The sequence below is a fragment of the Molothrus ater genome, chromosome 19, assembly GCF_012460135.2.
Source record: "Molothrus ater isolate BHLD 08-10-18 breed brown headed cowbird chromosome 19, BPBGC_Mater_1.1, whole genome shotgun sequence".
Taxonomy (NCBI): Eukaryota; Metazoa; Chordata; class Aves; order Passeriformes; family Icteridae; genus Molothrus; species Molothrus ater.
This window is the reverse complement of record NC_050496.2, coordinates 10,106,807-10,123,413: the sequence shown is the minus strand read 5'-3', so window position 1 is coordinate 10,123,413 and position 16,607 is coordinate 10,106,807. Positions and strand designations below refer to the sequence as shown.

Here is a 16,607-nt window from a genome sequence, read left to right as displayed (position 1 = left end):
AGAAAAAAAAAAAACCTACATGAAATACACACTAGATGAACACATCTTTTAAACCCAGGAAGCACCAATTTATTTGGTTTCCATGAAAACAATGTCAGCAATCTAAATATGATTTGCTGAAACCTTAGCACAGCCAAATGGCTTTTTAGCTCTTCAAGGGGATCAGGGCCATTGCATTTTTTCCACTAGCAATTGCTTAAAAAAGAAAAAAGAGATAGAGAAAAAAGCATCAAATAAAAATTTAGTCATCACAAGGTTTAAAGAAAGAAACAATTTATCAAACCATCTAGGTTTGGCTGCAAGTTCAGGGGAACATACTGAACTGACAGGGCTTATTAAGTGTCTGAAATAATAAATGTGATACTTTAAGAAAATAGGAGATATAACTTAGTAGCTCTATATTAGAGCTCTAAGAACCATCAAACATTTTCTCTTCCTGACCTTACTTGAATTTCTTGAAATAGAGAAACAAATATTTCCTATTTTATTTAATTAAAAACCCACAAAAACACTAGAAACAAAAACACCACCAGAAATAAGCTTTTTTACAAGCCTAGTTTAGAATAAGAACAGGTAATTGCACTGTTTTTAGGCTGGTGTGTACATGCCTAAATATGCAAACCAAACCATCCATAACTCTGGAGAATCAGCTTGAAGGAAGATGATAGAGACATAAGCAGAGTCTGAAAATTCTGCATTTTACAGCAGCCTTGTAATGCATATGGCACACACTTCATTATGCACAGGGTGTTTTTCTGTTAGGGGCTTAATCCAGGAAAATCCATATCTGAGGATTTTGGCAAAGGAAAGAATCTGTAGCAACCTTTTTTCCATTGCCACCCCACCCTAAGCTGATTTAAAAGAAGACTGAGTACAAATCAATGGTGCTGCCACTGAAGGTTTAGCAGATGTCTCCTGAAATGACAGTAATAAACAGAGGGATAATGAATGGAGAAACATTTCAATCAAATCAATCAATGCAGATTCCCAGAGGAAGGGAGATTACAGGGCACAACCTCCTCCACCCAAACAGGGAACATCCTCAGCATTGCACAAAGGAGGAGATGATCCAGATGATACATTTATGTCATGAATGCAGATCCTAATTACATTAATGAGCTCAAAGCCACAACTGTCTTGATTGTTAGAGCAGCAGGTTTAACCAAGTCTCATGTCATGACATTCAGCTGGTTTGGGCTCTTTTGCTGGTCTCACACTTGGAGGTAAATAAAACAATCTTGGGCCCTTCACAGCTTTCAGGTTTCTACAATTTCTCTTTGCAGTCACTTCTCTCAGTGCTTTTTGAAGAGGATTCCTCTTTTATAGATGCCCCAGTCAATAGACTAGGACAAAACTTCCTCAAATCATACCTATAACCTGTTTACTCAAGGAGCTAAACTTTAAAAATACACTTTCCCTGTTTTACAGCAGCAATCCAGCAACTTGATTGGTCTCTCCTAAACTGAAGGGAAACAGTTTCTGAATTGCCACTCCATACTCTAACACTTGATTTAACACTCATTCTTCAAGCAGTATTAGCAGCATTCTGCTAATACTAGTAATTTAGTATTATTACTAGTATTAATATAGTAATACTAGTATATTATATGCTATATAATAATACTAGTATTATACTATATAGTATATATATACTATATATATTATATATAAAATATATATTATATATATTACAATAATATATATAATATATTATATATATATATATATATATTATAGTATTATATAATACTAGTCTATATTATATACTATATAGTAATACTAGTATATTATATACTATAATAATTACTAGTATTATACTATATAGTATATATATTTTATATATATTATATATAAAATATATATTATATATTATAATAATATATTATATATATATTATAGCATTATATAATACTAGTATTATATTATATACTATATAATAATACTAGTATATTATATACTATATAATAATTACTAGTATTAATATTCTGCTAATACTAGTAAATTAGTAATTTTTACTAATGGTGCTGCTGAAAGTATTTGGGGAAAAAAGCCCAGGTAAGCAGTAGTATATTTACTTGGTAAGCAGTAGTATATTTACTTCCCAAACTGAAAACTGGGGTCAAAATATTTGAGTGTGCACTAACACAAAGCACATTTCCCTGTGAGAGGTTTCCTTTCTCTAAGTGTTAATTATGGCCAAAGTACAGCAGTCCCCATTTATGCCCACCTGAGCATTGCTGTGGCCATGTGCAGAGCAGCCAAGTGTTCCATGTGAAATTAATCCTAAACTCTCCAAAACCAAAGGGCAAACTGGTGGGAAATGGCACCATGAATGGAGCAGCCTTACAAGGGCTGGGTCAGGATCTGCCAGTACAAGCTGGGGTCATGGCGGTTCATTAACTGATCTCAGAGTGCAAAAAGGGAAACTGATTTTTGTTTAAGTGTGAGTTTGGACTGTCTGGGAAGGAAAGGACAACTTGAAGTAACTAAGAAGAACCTCCCAGGCAGATTTTGTCTCTTCACCCACCCAGGGAAGCAAAGGGACACAGCAGCAGTGTCTCTTAGAGGCTGAAGCACAGACTGTGTGTCAAGACCAGACATCTCACACCTCCCAGCTTCTCTCTCCAGCATGAATGGAGCAGCCTTACAAGGGCTGGGTCAGGATCTGCTAGTACAAGCTGGGGTCATGGTGCTTCATTAACTGATCTCAGAGTGCAAAAAGGGAAACTGATTTTTGTTTAAGTGTGAATTTGGACTGCCTGGGAAGGAAGGGACAAGTGGAAGTAACTAAGAAGAACCTCCCAGGCAGGGAAACACAGCAGCAGTGTCTCTTAGAGGCTGAAGCACAGACAGTGTGTGTCAAGAGCAGACATCTCACATCTCGCAGTTTCTTTCTCTCCAGCTCAACCATTTGAATAGTCACTAAAACCTGATCTGCCCATTTCCAGAGATAAAATTCAGCACATTGGGGAGGGATCAATTCCTGTTCTCTGCAAGAACAGCGAGTTCAGACACAGTTGCTGATACAGGGTACAAAATAATGCTGCTGCTGATCAATCCACATCACAAATGCGTCACAGCTCAGCCCAGCTCTCAGAGCTCAGCCCCATTTCCCCTTTTCAGTGCTTGCTGTGTGCAGCTCGAGCTGGGTTTGCCTTTTCTCAGAGCCATCAGAACTGCGTCATGCGGGGTAGAAGTGAAACCTGCCTCGTGTTTGGTCCCACAAACTCAGTACCTGGCCTAAAAAAAGGAAAGGTTCAAGTCCTGACTCATAGAAGCCATCTTTTGTAAAACCTGTTGGTGGCAGAGCAGAATCTATGTTTGCAACAGCTGGATCACTTTGGCTGGAGGGTGCTCAACTCCAAAAGCACCACGAGAGGAGTCAGCCCAAGTTTAATTCATGAGTGACATTTTTATCTTGCATAACAGCATTAACAAAGAAAGGTGAAGGGGTTTAAGAAGGGCTTTAACCCAATAATATCCCTTTAATCTATTATCCCCTATTTAGTGTAATCCAATTAATCCATAATTCTCAAAATGTGGATAACAAATGGAGGCAGACAGAGCACGCCAAGCTGGGGGCCTGCACTGTGACACCCTGGCAGCACCTGCAAGCTGGAGACATCTGCCACATCCTGACAGTGACAGAAGGATGTCACCAAGCCAGCCTGGAATTAAATACTCCAAACAAGGCTCCAGCATCAGCTGCTGCTCCTTCCTGCACCCAGTTCAGCAGTGCTCTCCCTTCCAAGTGCCAGACTCACAACTCACACACAGATTGTCTCCCATCAGCAGAGCATTTACACAGTCTCATATATACCATGCCACTCCAATTAAATTAATTAAAACATGATTGAACTCTAAAAAGAAGTTAATCTGCATACCAGTATACCACAGAGCAAACTGTTCCAGTTTTCAATTACTTTCCTAAGAGGGAAGAAATCCATTTCAGTTTTCTTAGTTAGCTATCCCTCCCCTCTCCTGGTGGAATTTAATTGCTGAATTCTTAATTGCTCAAAAATATGCAAAGTCACTACAGCTTTTAGGTAGGAAACAGCATTCCACTAAAGCCTAGAAAAATACAATTTCTCCACACCAGGCATTCTGCTATTGTATTTCTAATTCTGAAAGACTGCTTGGAAACCAGGATGTGACATATTCTAGAGACAGCTGAGACTCCTTCCAACAATTAAAAACCCTCAAAGTGCACAGCATCAATCCTGGAGTGGAGAAATTCTTCTCTGTGAGGTCCTGGCACAGGCTGGCCCAGCCCTGGAATGTCCAAGGCCTGGCTGGACAGAGCTTGGGGCACTCTGGGAGAGTGGAAGGTTGGGAGAGGAACAAGATGAGCTTTAAGGTCCCTCCATGCCAAAGCATTCTGTGATTCCATGATTTCCTTAGGATCACCTTTAAATAGGAAGCAAACTCAAGGTTGTTCAGCCCCTCCTGAAGATCAGAGCCAGGTTGAGGAACACATGAAGTGGCACATGGGACAAGCACAGACCCAGAGCATCCAACCAAAAGGCTGCTGCTTGCCAGAACCTGAACAGAAATTAATCCATGACAGCAAGGATTAGGTGAACTTTGTTTCTTCAAAAGTATTTTTAATCCCTCCTTAAGTATTTACAATCCAAACTCTTCTTCCACAAAGTTTACTTTAGGAAAGACACCAATACCTTGCAGAAGATTTTCAAATTTCATTGATGAAACCAATCCTCCAAGGCCCAGAACACACAGCCCTAGAAATCCTATGAAAACATGCACTGAGCAAGGAGAAACTGCCACCTCCCAGTTCCTATTTACACTCTGGGCAGCATCTCTGTAAACCTCAGATGTTTTGCACACAAAACAGATTGGAACCAGACTGTAAACATTTGCTCTTCTTTCAGAGCACTGACCCACTGGCTCCATGACTTCATGTGTTTGCAACTCCAACTGCATTTCATCTAATGCTGGAGCAGTGGTGAGTCTGCAAATCTGCCATCCATCATTTCGAGCTTTACTTGCTTCCAAGTTGTACGAGACCAGCAAAGGCTCCCAAAAACATGACAAATATTTGGCATGTGGAAATGGATCAGCACTAAAACTGGCCATACTCAACTTGAAGATGCTTGAAAAGTCCATTATTGCATAAACTCTGCACTAAATCACAACATTTCAAAATCAGAGCCCTGAACTGGATCCCAATGCACTTCTCTAGGATTCAGTTTTAAAGTACATTTGGTTCCTATTTCAGCCTCATGAGAAATCCAGATGACCAAATGCTTTTTAGTTCCTTCCTCTGTCTCAATTAGAAGAATCCATTTCAATTAAGTTCTGGTATTTCTGTTTGCAGCCAGTGATGCACTCACAACCAGCTCTCCTTCCAAGCTGACAAGATCCTGTGATAATTTACTGGGTCTAGTGAAAGATCTACCTGCATCATTAGCTGAATATTGGTTTTAAAAACTACTAAAAGTTGTGTCTAAAAGAGCTCAAAGTACCAGTGAAGTACACAAGACCCCCTAAACAGCAGCAAGAGGCAGAAAACATCTCATGTCACTTGTAGAATTTCCTACTATGAATTAACTAAAACTGGAAAGAAATAGAAATTAACTACTAGAGCAACTATATTTAAGAGTCCCAATAGCAGCCCACTTCTAAAATTTTAATAATCACCCTGCATTACTTTTTTCCCCCACAACTTTGTGTAGATATTTTGAAATACAAGTGGTACCAGTGCACTGTTTCCAGCCCTGGAAATTCTGCATCCTCTTGATTTGGTCACCAGTGGGTGATAAAATATCATCATGTGCCCAAAGAGAGAAGTGCTCCCAGGCTGGCTGCAGAGATCCCAGCATTTTGTTTAAAATTATTTCCCCAGCATCTTTAAACAAAGGAAAAAGAAACAGAAACTCTTGTGGTATTACACATTCCTGTACCCTTGAGCCATAAAAAGAATTTGGGGTCTTTTCATTTCCTTGGTTAAGTCTCTGAAGAGGAGAATGATATTTCACATATTAACTGAGGAGACTCTGAAGGAAAAGAACTGTAAGGCAGGAATGGCTATGATGGAAAGGTGTGCAACATGGTACAGTGACTTGAGTGCTGTAAAAGGCAGCTCACTCCACATTACTGTTCAGAAATTTTCTTTTCTGAAGTAGTTGTTGTCAGTTGCTGTGATGATAATTCAGGCTGTTTTCTGTATTTAAAATTCCTCAGCTTTTCCAGCTCTATTGCCTGATGTTTGTTGTTAATGCAGACATGCAAGTTAAAAAGATACAGGAAGTAATTTAGGACTTTTTCAGCTGCTGATGTACTCTTAAACATTTTCTTTATCACTATTTAAATTCAATCCATCAGGCAACTCTAGGATAAAATGTAAGTGTTAAGTCTCTGGGACTATTCAGATTTTTATTTGAATTAAACACATTTTATTTACAGTTTGAGGCTGCCAAATTAACTAATATCATGTTCTATGACTCATTCATTCACCTTTAAGATATAAATAAAGGTTTCATATTCCAGAGTAATACAAGATGCTATTTGGTATCCAGCAGCCTCCATCAGCACTGTGAGCACACATCTTGTTGTTCTGTACAAGGGCAGGTTCTGCAGCCTCAAACTTCTCAACTGAATTTGATAATTCAGATCCTTAGCAGAGGAAAGTGCCAGCAGACACAATGCTGGCACAGAGATTATCTTGCTTTCCCACAACTACAGTTATTCTACTGCTTTTCTGACGCAGTGAGTGAGGTCAGCTGCATTTGGTTTTCTCACATTTTCTTAAGCAACTTCCTCAGCCACCACAAGCTGAAGTTTCCTACTCCTTTGCTAGTTCTGTGTAAGAGGTGCAGCCTGAGCCCTGAATATATCAAAGCATTCAAGAACTGAAATCTGGGACAATAAAGAGCCAAAACAATCACCCAGTACAGCCTAGGTACAATAAATATGTGCTTGGTGAGAGCAGACTTCACCAGCCTCTAAGGCTGAAGCCTTGTTACAGCAAACTCAAATTAGGGAAGAGCAGCACAGTGCCTCTGGCACGGCAGCTCAGTGCTGAAGGATCCCACATTTACACATGAAAAGATCCCTCTCTGCTGCTTGCCTCAGGTGCAGAGCACAGGCATGGAAGCTGACACTGCATTTACCCCACAGGATCTGCTGACAGCCACAGCCCAGAGACTGTGCAGGGTTTGTGTTCAGGAAGTCAGTTCTAAATGGACCCAGAAGGGGAGCAGCCAGTGCTGTTTAAATTCCAAAGGTTGTAAGGAGACAGCTCTGCAGGTACCAACATGCAACACCTTGCAGGTGAGTAGAGAGCACGGAAATGAGCGTGCAATAAATGCCTGTACAAGGGCTCAATTTACACTGCACAGCACGAGCAGCAGAAGCTCCTCTAACACATTTGCAGGGATTCAAAACAACCTGCTGAGAAGAAGTTCACACACTCAAGATGTGAATATTCATATTCAGAAGGGCACTTGTATTTTATATTTATTTAACCATGGCTTGGTTAGAGAATTCCCTTTTTTCTCAAGAAGTAGGTCACCTTCCAGTCTCCTGCAATAAAATGTTTAGGAAACTAAGGCACATGACTATCAACAGGACACAGCTTGCTGGAGATGGCACATGTATAAGAACACATCCCTGTGCTCCCACACTGCATTGTACCAGTCTGCATGTTAAAAGCAGTGGTTCCCCATAAACAATCACAGAACCCCAGAATGGTTTGGGTTGGAAGGCACCTTAAAGATGCCCTTGTTCCAACCTGCTGCCATGGGCAGGTCCCCTTCCACTGGACCAGGTTAGTCAGTGTCTGGATTTGGTTTGAATTAAGAATTCCATCCTGAGAGATTGCACTGAAACCATGCAGAAAACATAGGCTTGAACAAGGCAAGTGCAGCACACAGGACTCCAGCTGGTGGGAAGGTAACTCATCTGCTTCAGTCTGGCATAACCTGTCCACATCAACACAGCTCCTGCTGAAAGACCTCTCAAGTCCAGAACCACATTTGTGCTTATAACAGCCACAAAAAATAAAAATAAAAATTAAAAAAAAAAAAATATAGCAACATTCTGAAAAAAATACAGCAAAGAGGTTCTGCATTAAAACCAGACCAGCACCAACTGGAAATAAAGACCAGTCCACTCTCCAAACGCTTCAAGATTTTGCTGCTAATAAGAAAAGTTAGCAGGCAGGAAAGGAAGAGTGGTGGGAAGGGAAGAAGGCAGTCCCAAAAACAGCATTTCAGCTCTCAGAGGCTGAAACAGAAACCCTAATCCCGATTTGGAAAAGGATAAAAAATGGCACTTTGTGCTAAGTTAGTATAATTCACCTGGAGATCACTCAGCTTGACTGAAATATTACAGTCAATCCCCAGTACCAAAGCACTGGCATACAATGAAGGGTTTTTGGCCACAAATCTGGAGTAAGGACACTCAAGCCTCTGCTGCTGGACTCTAGAGTTAATCCCTGTAAGGAGTCTTATTAATGCCAACTCAAAACCAGCATTATCTTCTCATTGGGGCTGGAAAAACAGCAAATCTTCAAAAAATCCAAGTCCCTTTTGAGGATTTGAATAGCTCATTTTAAAGTATAAATTTGTAAATCACTTTTCTTTCCATATTTATAGCAACAATCTTTGATAAATCTTTTCACCTGAAGACCATGAGATGGCAAGTAGCCTTTTCCAAGGGCTTTTTAAGGAGTCATGCTCACTGTACACAGGCCATCCTTAAATCTGATCTTTGGCAGAGTACTGATTAGAGAAAGGGGAAAAAAATGTTCATACTTCAACATTTATAAAGCAGCAGCTTTTTGGGTTTCCACACAGAAATTTAAGCAATAGTCAATGTAATTGCAGCACTGCGTTTCAATAAACTCTGAATTATGTGATTAAATGCCCAAATAGTCAATGTTTAGAGAAATGCTGGGTGAGTGGATCTCATGTCTGTAATGAAGATTCTCCTGCCAGTGTCAGAAACCTCCTCCCAACAGTTCATGCACTCAGTCATGTCCCAATAGGAGCAGCTCCTGCACCCTTCAAGCAGAGTGGGAGCCCTGAACAGCCAATGCCAGGTCCAAGAGGAGATCCAAGGGGAAAGCCATGACTACTTGCTAAGGTAGGGGGGTGGGAAGGTTAAAGAGATGAACATGGGAGGAAAACCAACACAGTGCAGAAGCTGCTGAAAGGCCTCTGAAAGCACTGGCACAAACACAATGTGCACACTCCCATGAATGACAGTAATACACTCTTTTTCTACTCTTGTGACTCCAGGGGGACTTTGTGCACTGAGCTCACAGCTGTTCCATAAGATGGGAATCCACCCTCCTAAAGGGGAAAACCTCAACATCTGGCAACTTAGCCTGGCTCCACACACAACTGACCTCTGCAGGGTCAGGATCTATAATCAGGCACATTTCAGGATGTGTTGAAATAACAATAAACTTTCCTAATATTCTGCAGTGTCTATTTGAGGACTCATCCTTTCAGTAGAGCTTAATTAATATTCTTGTGTGTACAACAGCCCCACTAATATTCAGACAGAACTCTGAAAGTCCAAGGACAATAAGAAAAATACAATACAATCTTCCAGTAAACTGATCAATACTTGCCAAAAATACTTGTCTGCAAAAGAAAAATGCTACATGGAAGCTGCTGCAAAGCTATCAGTGAAACTTCAAGCAGAACACGCCTTTTCCTGTCTTCTATAATCTGATCTAGCAGACATGTCACAGAAAAAGCTGTGATCCAGAGGTGAGGGCATATCCTATAATCCTTATTGTGTCATCTGTGCCTGCAGCTCTATGCAAATATGGACAAAAAGAAAGTGTCATCTCACATCTCTGCAGCTTTCTGGCTTTAAAATACCCAACAACATTCCCTTAAACTGCAAGTAGGGCATTAAGTATCTGTCTGAAGATCAACAGCTGCTGGTAACAAAGATCAAAACCCACCCAAAAGTTACCTTCAACAAGAACAAACCCTGAACACATTCAAAGCTTATCACACATCTGAGCAAGTTGGCTCTCATCACACTCTTCCATTCTCAGAGAACAATGAGACTCCTGGAAAATACTTCAAAATGCTTCTCTGTTAACAGTTCTCACAGCAAGTTCAAGAAATGACTGACATGAGAGGAGGTACAAGGCTACTCTTACTCACAAGGGCCCTGCTCAGTGTTCCACAGCACCAAAGGCTGCTCCAGGAGAACAGCAAATCCGTAGAGCACCCACTGAAAGCTCAGCAGCACAAACAGAACAAGCAGGAAATGCTCAGGTAAGTCAGCCTGCGTGCTGCAGAACTGACAGAATGGCTGTGTTTATCTAAGTCACTTCAGATTTTTACCGGAAACCAAGCAGCGAGGGGAAATGTGAAATGTTAATGAGGTGCCAGGTGTTGGGCTGATTCAGACTCAATGTGTAACTCAGCCCTGGCAGCCTCCTGAGAGGCCAGAGGAGAAACGAGCCTGGGGGATGCAGGAGAGGAGCCTGAGGATGACCAGAACCTCCAGTGTGAGTTACAGAACTGCCTCAGCTGCAGAGCCAGCAGCTACCTGTGCTAGCAGAGCACCTGAATGAGGCTGGTTTGCAATAAAACGTAATAAAATTATAACATCAACCACCTGGGAAGCACTGAAGTGGCACATATTGCACCAAGCTGTAATTAGCTGTTTCCAGTTTTAAAGCAGTACACAAGCATGACCTAATGAATTTTCATAAATGCTGCTGCTAGTGGCCAGAAGGCCCCTAATTTTATACCAAGGAAAATAAATCATATTGGCTATCCCATGACCACTTGAGTTAACAAAATGAGGAAGGACACTCCAGTGAACTAGACATGGAAATGCTGATTCCTAATTCCATTAAAATACAACCAAGCTCTTTTTTTTTTTTTTTTTTTTTGCTGCTATAAAAAGATCTCATTGTTTCCTTAGGCTCCCAACATCATCAGTAAAAGATCCTGGAGAAAAACAAAAAAGCAAGAGCAGCTTTACAAGCCCTCACAAACGTACATATGCATTGAAGTTTTAACCATAATCTTGCAGAAATCTCAATTTTAAACCCTTTTTCTCTGTACTTCCTACCTGCCCAAGTTACAAATGGTTTCTACACTACACAGTCTTGCTGCCTTTCCTCCAGAATTTAGATGTAAATTTTGACATTTTCACTGCTTACCCATCACTGCTCCATTTTCCATTTGCTCACCTCTCCCTCTGTCCCAAAGTGTCCTATTCCCATGGCAAACACTTCCCCACTGTTTCTGCCTGTGCTCTCTTAGTATGAGCCATGGTTTTCAGTCCAGTGAAAAGTTAAACTCACTCAACAGTCTGAAAAGAAGTTAGAGCAGATACAGCCCAATAATGCTCCTCTTCCACATCAGTCCAGACTTTACACTATTTATTTTTGTGCCACTTTTCCCTCTCTCCTACTCATCTAATCACTGCTGCTATCTCTCATCATTTTTTTTTTTTTTTTTTTGCCACAAGCAGCTAAACTGGAAGCAGAACAGTATTTTCCTCTTTTTCCCCATTCTACAGTGTTAGAAGTTTTTAGTCTGGAGCCTTCCCTCAAGAGTCAGTAGCTGACACGCCTGAACTGTCTGCGTCCCTCCCAACTTCCCCCTGCTCTACCTCCTGACTGGGACACGCCTGTCACTCCCTCCTTAACCATTTGTGTCCTCCTCTCCTGTCACAGCACAGGAACTCTCTGAGCACTCTCCTGCAGGTACAGCAAGAATCCACATTGCTCCAGGAGCTTCCCTCTGCTCTGCTGCCCACATGGAGCTCTGGCAGAAGTTAAGCTGAAGCTTACTGGGGTAAAACTGAGACTTCATGCTTGGCCAGCACAGATCACAGTGCCTGCACTCAATACAATGACATCATTCAGCTGCTTTTTTTTCTTTCTTTCATGTTTATAACTTGGCATAAATATGTCCAGCTGAGATTTTGAAAGGATTTAGGAAATAAAGTAATATAAGAATAAATAAAGCAGTTACCTTGCTTTCAAAAATTATTAGGATAGTACTGAACTATTAAGAGCAGCTAAAAAATATTCCTGAGTTTTACCTAAAGCACAAAATGATAAATATATATTTTTGCAGATAATTACACAGATGTAGGGATTTACAGAAGAAAGCAGCAGCTTTCTTTCTGTAAGGTTCAGAAGAACAAATTCTTCACTACTCTCTTCACAACCCACTCAAAGTGAAACTCTGCACATGTTTCAGTTATGGAAAGAACCCACTTCCCAGGGCCTCAAGATGACAGAACAGTAATTGCTCCCTTCCCTTTGCTACACAGCCTCAAGTCACTAAACATGCTTAATCGAAGACAAAACTGCTTTATTGAACAGATTTTAAGCAGATCCCTCCAGCACAGCAATTACACCAGTAGAAGTCACATCTGCACCAGAATCTTGACTACAGAAGAGCAATTACTCTTTTATGATCACTTGAAGGTGAAACTCAAGGAGCAAGAGGTCTCCTTAGGAACTTATTTACAGAGCTCAGCCCAGGGCTGGGCAGGTGATAGGCCACTGCAGCACCTGCCCATTCTGCAATCTGCAGAAGACATTCCATGATCAGGGCAATACATATTTATAGAATATTTACACAACCTCTTTAAGTCAGGCTATGATTACACAACCATTCATAATAGCTCAACAGGAGACATCATGAGCTATTGTTTGGATTCACACTAACACAAAGGTTATTTTTAAGACATAAAAACACAAAGCCACTTATGTTTGAGAGACCTACCAGAACAGATCTTATCTATTTTAAGGTTCTCAACCCCTACCCCCACAAAACCCTATGCCACTGGTATACACAAGTCTATGAACCAACAATCAAATTTAACTCAAAATTTTTCATTTCTTTTTGCAGCATTTGCACGGGAATGGAGCAAAGGGAGTTCAGCTGTCACACACAGTTCGAGCTGCTGCTCAAGAATCAAGAGGTTTCTTTCTCCTTTCCAACCCCACTACTGAATTGTGTACTCCATCTCTACCCCACTAAAATAAAATTGTGTATCCCATTGTATTTCCATTCCATTTTGTTACATTGAAGCTGAGAACTTCAATGCAACAAAAATCTCATTACATGAGAATTAACACAGACATTCAAAATTAAACAGGAAGTATACAGAGGGAATGTTTGCTAGATTGCTCAAACTGGAATAGAGAAGGGAGTGGTTTTTAAATTCTTCTCATTAACCCATGCATATCTTTTCTTAAAAAATCACATTACTATTAAGCCCATCTTTTTTTGACAAACCATTTTTTTTTGCTTGGCTTGTTTAAGTTGATGCACCAGTTAATAAAAGGGTGGTAATAATCATACAGTAAAAATACTGTGCAGGTACCAGCTTTGTTACAAAACTTTAAAGCCCTCAATACCTCAGCTTTCCCACATATGAAATGAGGACGATTACGTCAGAATCTCTTTTATTACTATTAAAAAAAGTGGGGAAGTAGCTAAATGCAGCTGTGTGCAACACCACAGAGTAACAGCCAAGCACTCAGAAAGGCGTAGGGAAGCGGCTGCTCAGCGTTTCACAGAGAAGCAAGGCAGGAACAAAATCCCACACGGGCACTTGAAGACACTGAAAGGCAAATCTTACCAGCTGGAACTCCCTGCGCCTGTCGTAGGCGTGCTGGATGCCACTGTCTGCCCACAGGGCTCGGATGGCAGGCAGGTAGTCCAAAAAGACCCCGGTCTCCACCATGCCCTGCGCCACGGTGACGGCGCGCGTGTCGAAAGCCATCACCTTGTCACCGTTGCTCTGGTTGGCAGGATCCCCCCAAGGGATGTGCAGCTTCTCTCTGGCATCCACCAGGACTCGCACACCTGCAGTGACAAGGAAAGGCGCCGTGAGCGGTTTCTCAGCATCTCCTGTTTCACCAGCCCACAGAGGAACAATGCACCTACTCTGCACAAAGATCAATAGGAACATCCACCCGCAGTGTCCCAAAAACTGACCCAAGCCACTACACTCACAGGTAATAGCAAACCCCAGATTTGCTACCTCAAGAGCATCATAACATCAACAGGATTATCCCCACAGTGTCAATTCAATTCCTGAAAAAGCATTATTTTTAATTACTAACTTTATCCAACCTGTGCTACAAAACTCTTTCACTTGGCTTGAGTACAAAGTACACTTAAAAGTTTATTTCAAAATATGTTAAACCACCTCATTTCTTGAAGGTTCTCTACATTTTTTGTTCTTATCAACTTGGTATCCAGTTCTACCAAATTATATAAAGAATCTCTATCACTGACAGTATTTCTATCACTGCCTTTAATACTTTAAGAAATACTAAAACATGTATTAAAATCATTGCACTTGCTAAAAGTATGTTTCTATAGCTTAAGTGCAGAGGAATTGTATCATCTAAAGGCTTTCCTGTACTTCTGTGGCTGTTTTGGCAAATATTCTCTAGAAGAAAAAGAGTATTTTAAATTTCTTTTTAAAGTCCTTGTGAAAAATATAAAAACTCACTGTGCTCATATTGATAAGGTAAATGCAGGGGAATTATTTCTAGTACTAAATTTACTGATGAAAAAACGAAAAGAAAATTTCAGAAAGAATAAGCAACTATAATGTCATAGGAAGAGATATAAGGAAATTAAGATGTGGCAACAAATGACTGTTCAGTAACACACTCATTCAGTGCCAAGGTGTTTTGTCAAGGTTCACCCCTTTTCCATGGTTTTTCTCTCTGTCAAAGGCAGGTATCTGTCAGATCTATCTGTGACTGCAGGAAAACAGCCTCCCAGACAGATGTGCAGTTCCTACGTGTATACCTTCACAGAGTAGCAAGTAGCTTTAACGATAAACTTTAACCTGGCTGAGATACATGCAAACTTTAACCTGGTTGAGATACATGTGTGTGATTTCTCCTGCCTTCTACTGCTACCAGTAGTTTTTCCAGGCTTGATTCATCAGCAGGTTTGTAAAACAACTCTCTTTGAGAATTGCTGGATTTTCAGGGGCTGAGTCTGGCAACACTTTGCTGTTTTGAGAAACCACATTAAGATTTTGTCCAACTATTACACAGTCCAAACTGAAAATCCAAGGAGCAATTTAGATAAGAGAGAAAATGAGAGAGGATGACCAATGAAGTCAGGATGACAGCAGTGAAATCAAGCGTCCACTACTCCCCTAAACCATGTGTGGAGGTTTTGGCAAAGCATCTGTGAGAGAGCTCTGCCTGCGGGTTGCAGTTAATTGATGTGTCAGCCGAGTTTCCAACACTACGGCAGCGATTCCTCCACTGCAGTGAAATACTGAAAGCACAGGGCTGGGCTCCTTCTCACGCACTTCCAGGTGCATCTTCCCCCCATCCATTACCGCTCATTACTGCACTCGCATTACCAGGAAATCACAGAATCATGGAATCAATTAGATTGGAAAAGACCTCTGAGATCATTCAGTCCAACCTATGACCGAACACCACCTTGTCAACCAGACTTGCCATTAAGCGCCACGTCCATTCTTAAACACCTCCAGCGACAGCGACTCCACCACCTCCCTAGACAGCTCATTCCCGTGCCTGAAGTAAAGAAATTCTTCCTAATGTCCAGCATAAAGCAGCCTTACGCTGTCCCCTCATCCTATCTCTGGCTCCCTGGGAGCAGAGCCCGACCCCACCTGTCTACCACGTCCTTTCAATAGTTGTAGAGAGCGATAAGATCACCCCTGAGCGTCCTGTCCTTCAGGCTGAGCCCCCCCAGCTCCCTCAGCCGCCCCTTGCGCTCCAGCCCCTTCCCCAGCTCCGCTGCCCTTCTCTGGCCACACTCCAGAGACAGAACCCGGCACCTCCGGGGCTCAAACCGCTGCTCCCGGGGCCGGGAGCCGGAGCCGCCCCGCGGGCCGCACCCGGGCGGCGCGGTGACAGCCCCGCGGGCGCGGAGCGGCTGCGCGCCGGCCCCGGGGGAGGCTGAGGCGCCGGGACAGTGCGGGAGGAGGCGGCGGCAGCCCCGCGGCTCCCCCGGCCCGCAGGACCCGCCCGAGCCGCCTCTCCCCGCCCCGGCCCGGCCGGGCCCGGCGCTCGCAGGGCGGCCCGTGCCCGCCGCCCTCACCCACCCTTGATCACGTTGCTGTAGATGGTGGCGCGGAACTCCTCGCGGGCCGCGCGGTCCCAGTCCTGCCCGTGGATGATCCGCATCTGCTTGAGGAAGGTGGACTTGCCGCTCTCGCCCGCGCCCAGCAGCAGGATCTTGACGAGGCGCTTCACGTAGGTCTTCTCGCGGTTGAGGCACTTGTCGATCTCCTTGGACTTGCGCTGCTGCTCGGCCTCGCCGCTGGTGAGGAGGCAGCCGGGGAAGCAGCCGGACAGCGCGGAGCGGGACGGCAGGAAATCCGCCATCTTAGCGAGCGCTGCCAGCGAGGGGAGCGCCGGCCCGCCCGCCGCCCAGCGCCGCGCGCGCCCCGCACCGCGCCTGCGCGCCCCGCCACGCCCGGCGCGTGACGGGAGCGTGCCCCGCCCACAGCGCCGACTCCGCCCCCTCCCCGGCCCCTCACAGGAAATGGCGGGAGCGGAGGGCGGCGGGTCGGTGACAGGGACCCTGGGGGTCGGTGACAGGGACCCTGGGAGTCACCGACCGGGACCCCCGGGA

General features: G+C 43.0%; 1 protein-coding gene across 1 annotated transcript in view; it reads right to left on the bottom strand.

Moving 5' to 3' along the window:
- Positions 1-16,357, bottom strand: part of GNA13 (G protein subunit alpha 13) — a 31,123-nt gene extending 14,766 nt beyond the window's left edge. The window contains exons 1-2 of the mRNA XM_036394692.2: positions 16,075-16,357; positions 13,606-13,832 (exon numbers count right to left, since the gene is read on the bottom strand). Coding sequence (XP_036250585.1) covers positions 13,606-13,832; positions 16,075-16,357 — 510 coding nt within the window. The remainder of the gene's footprint in view (positions 1-13,605; positions 13,833-16,074) is intronic.
- Between the last annotated feature and the right edge of the window lie 250 nt (positions 16,358-16,607).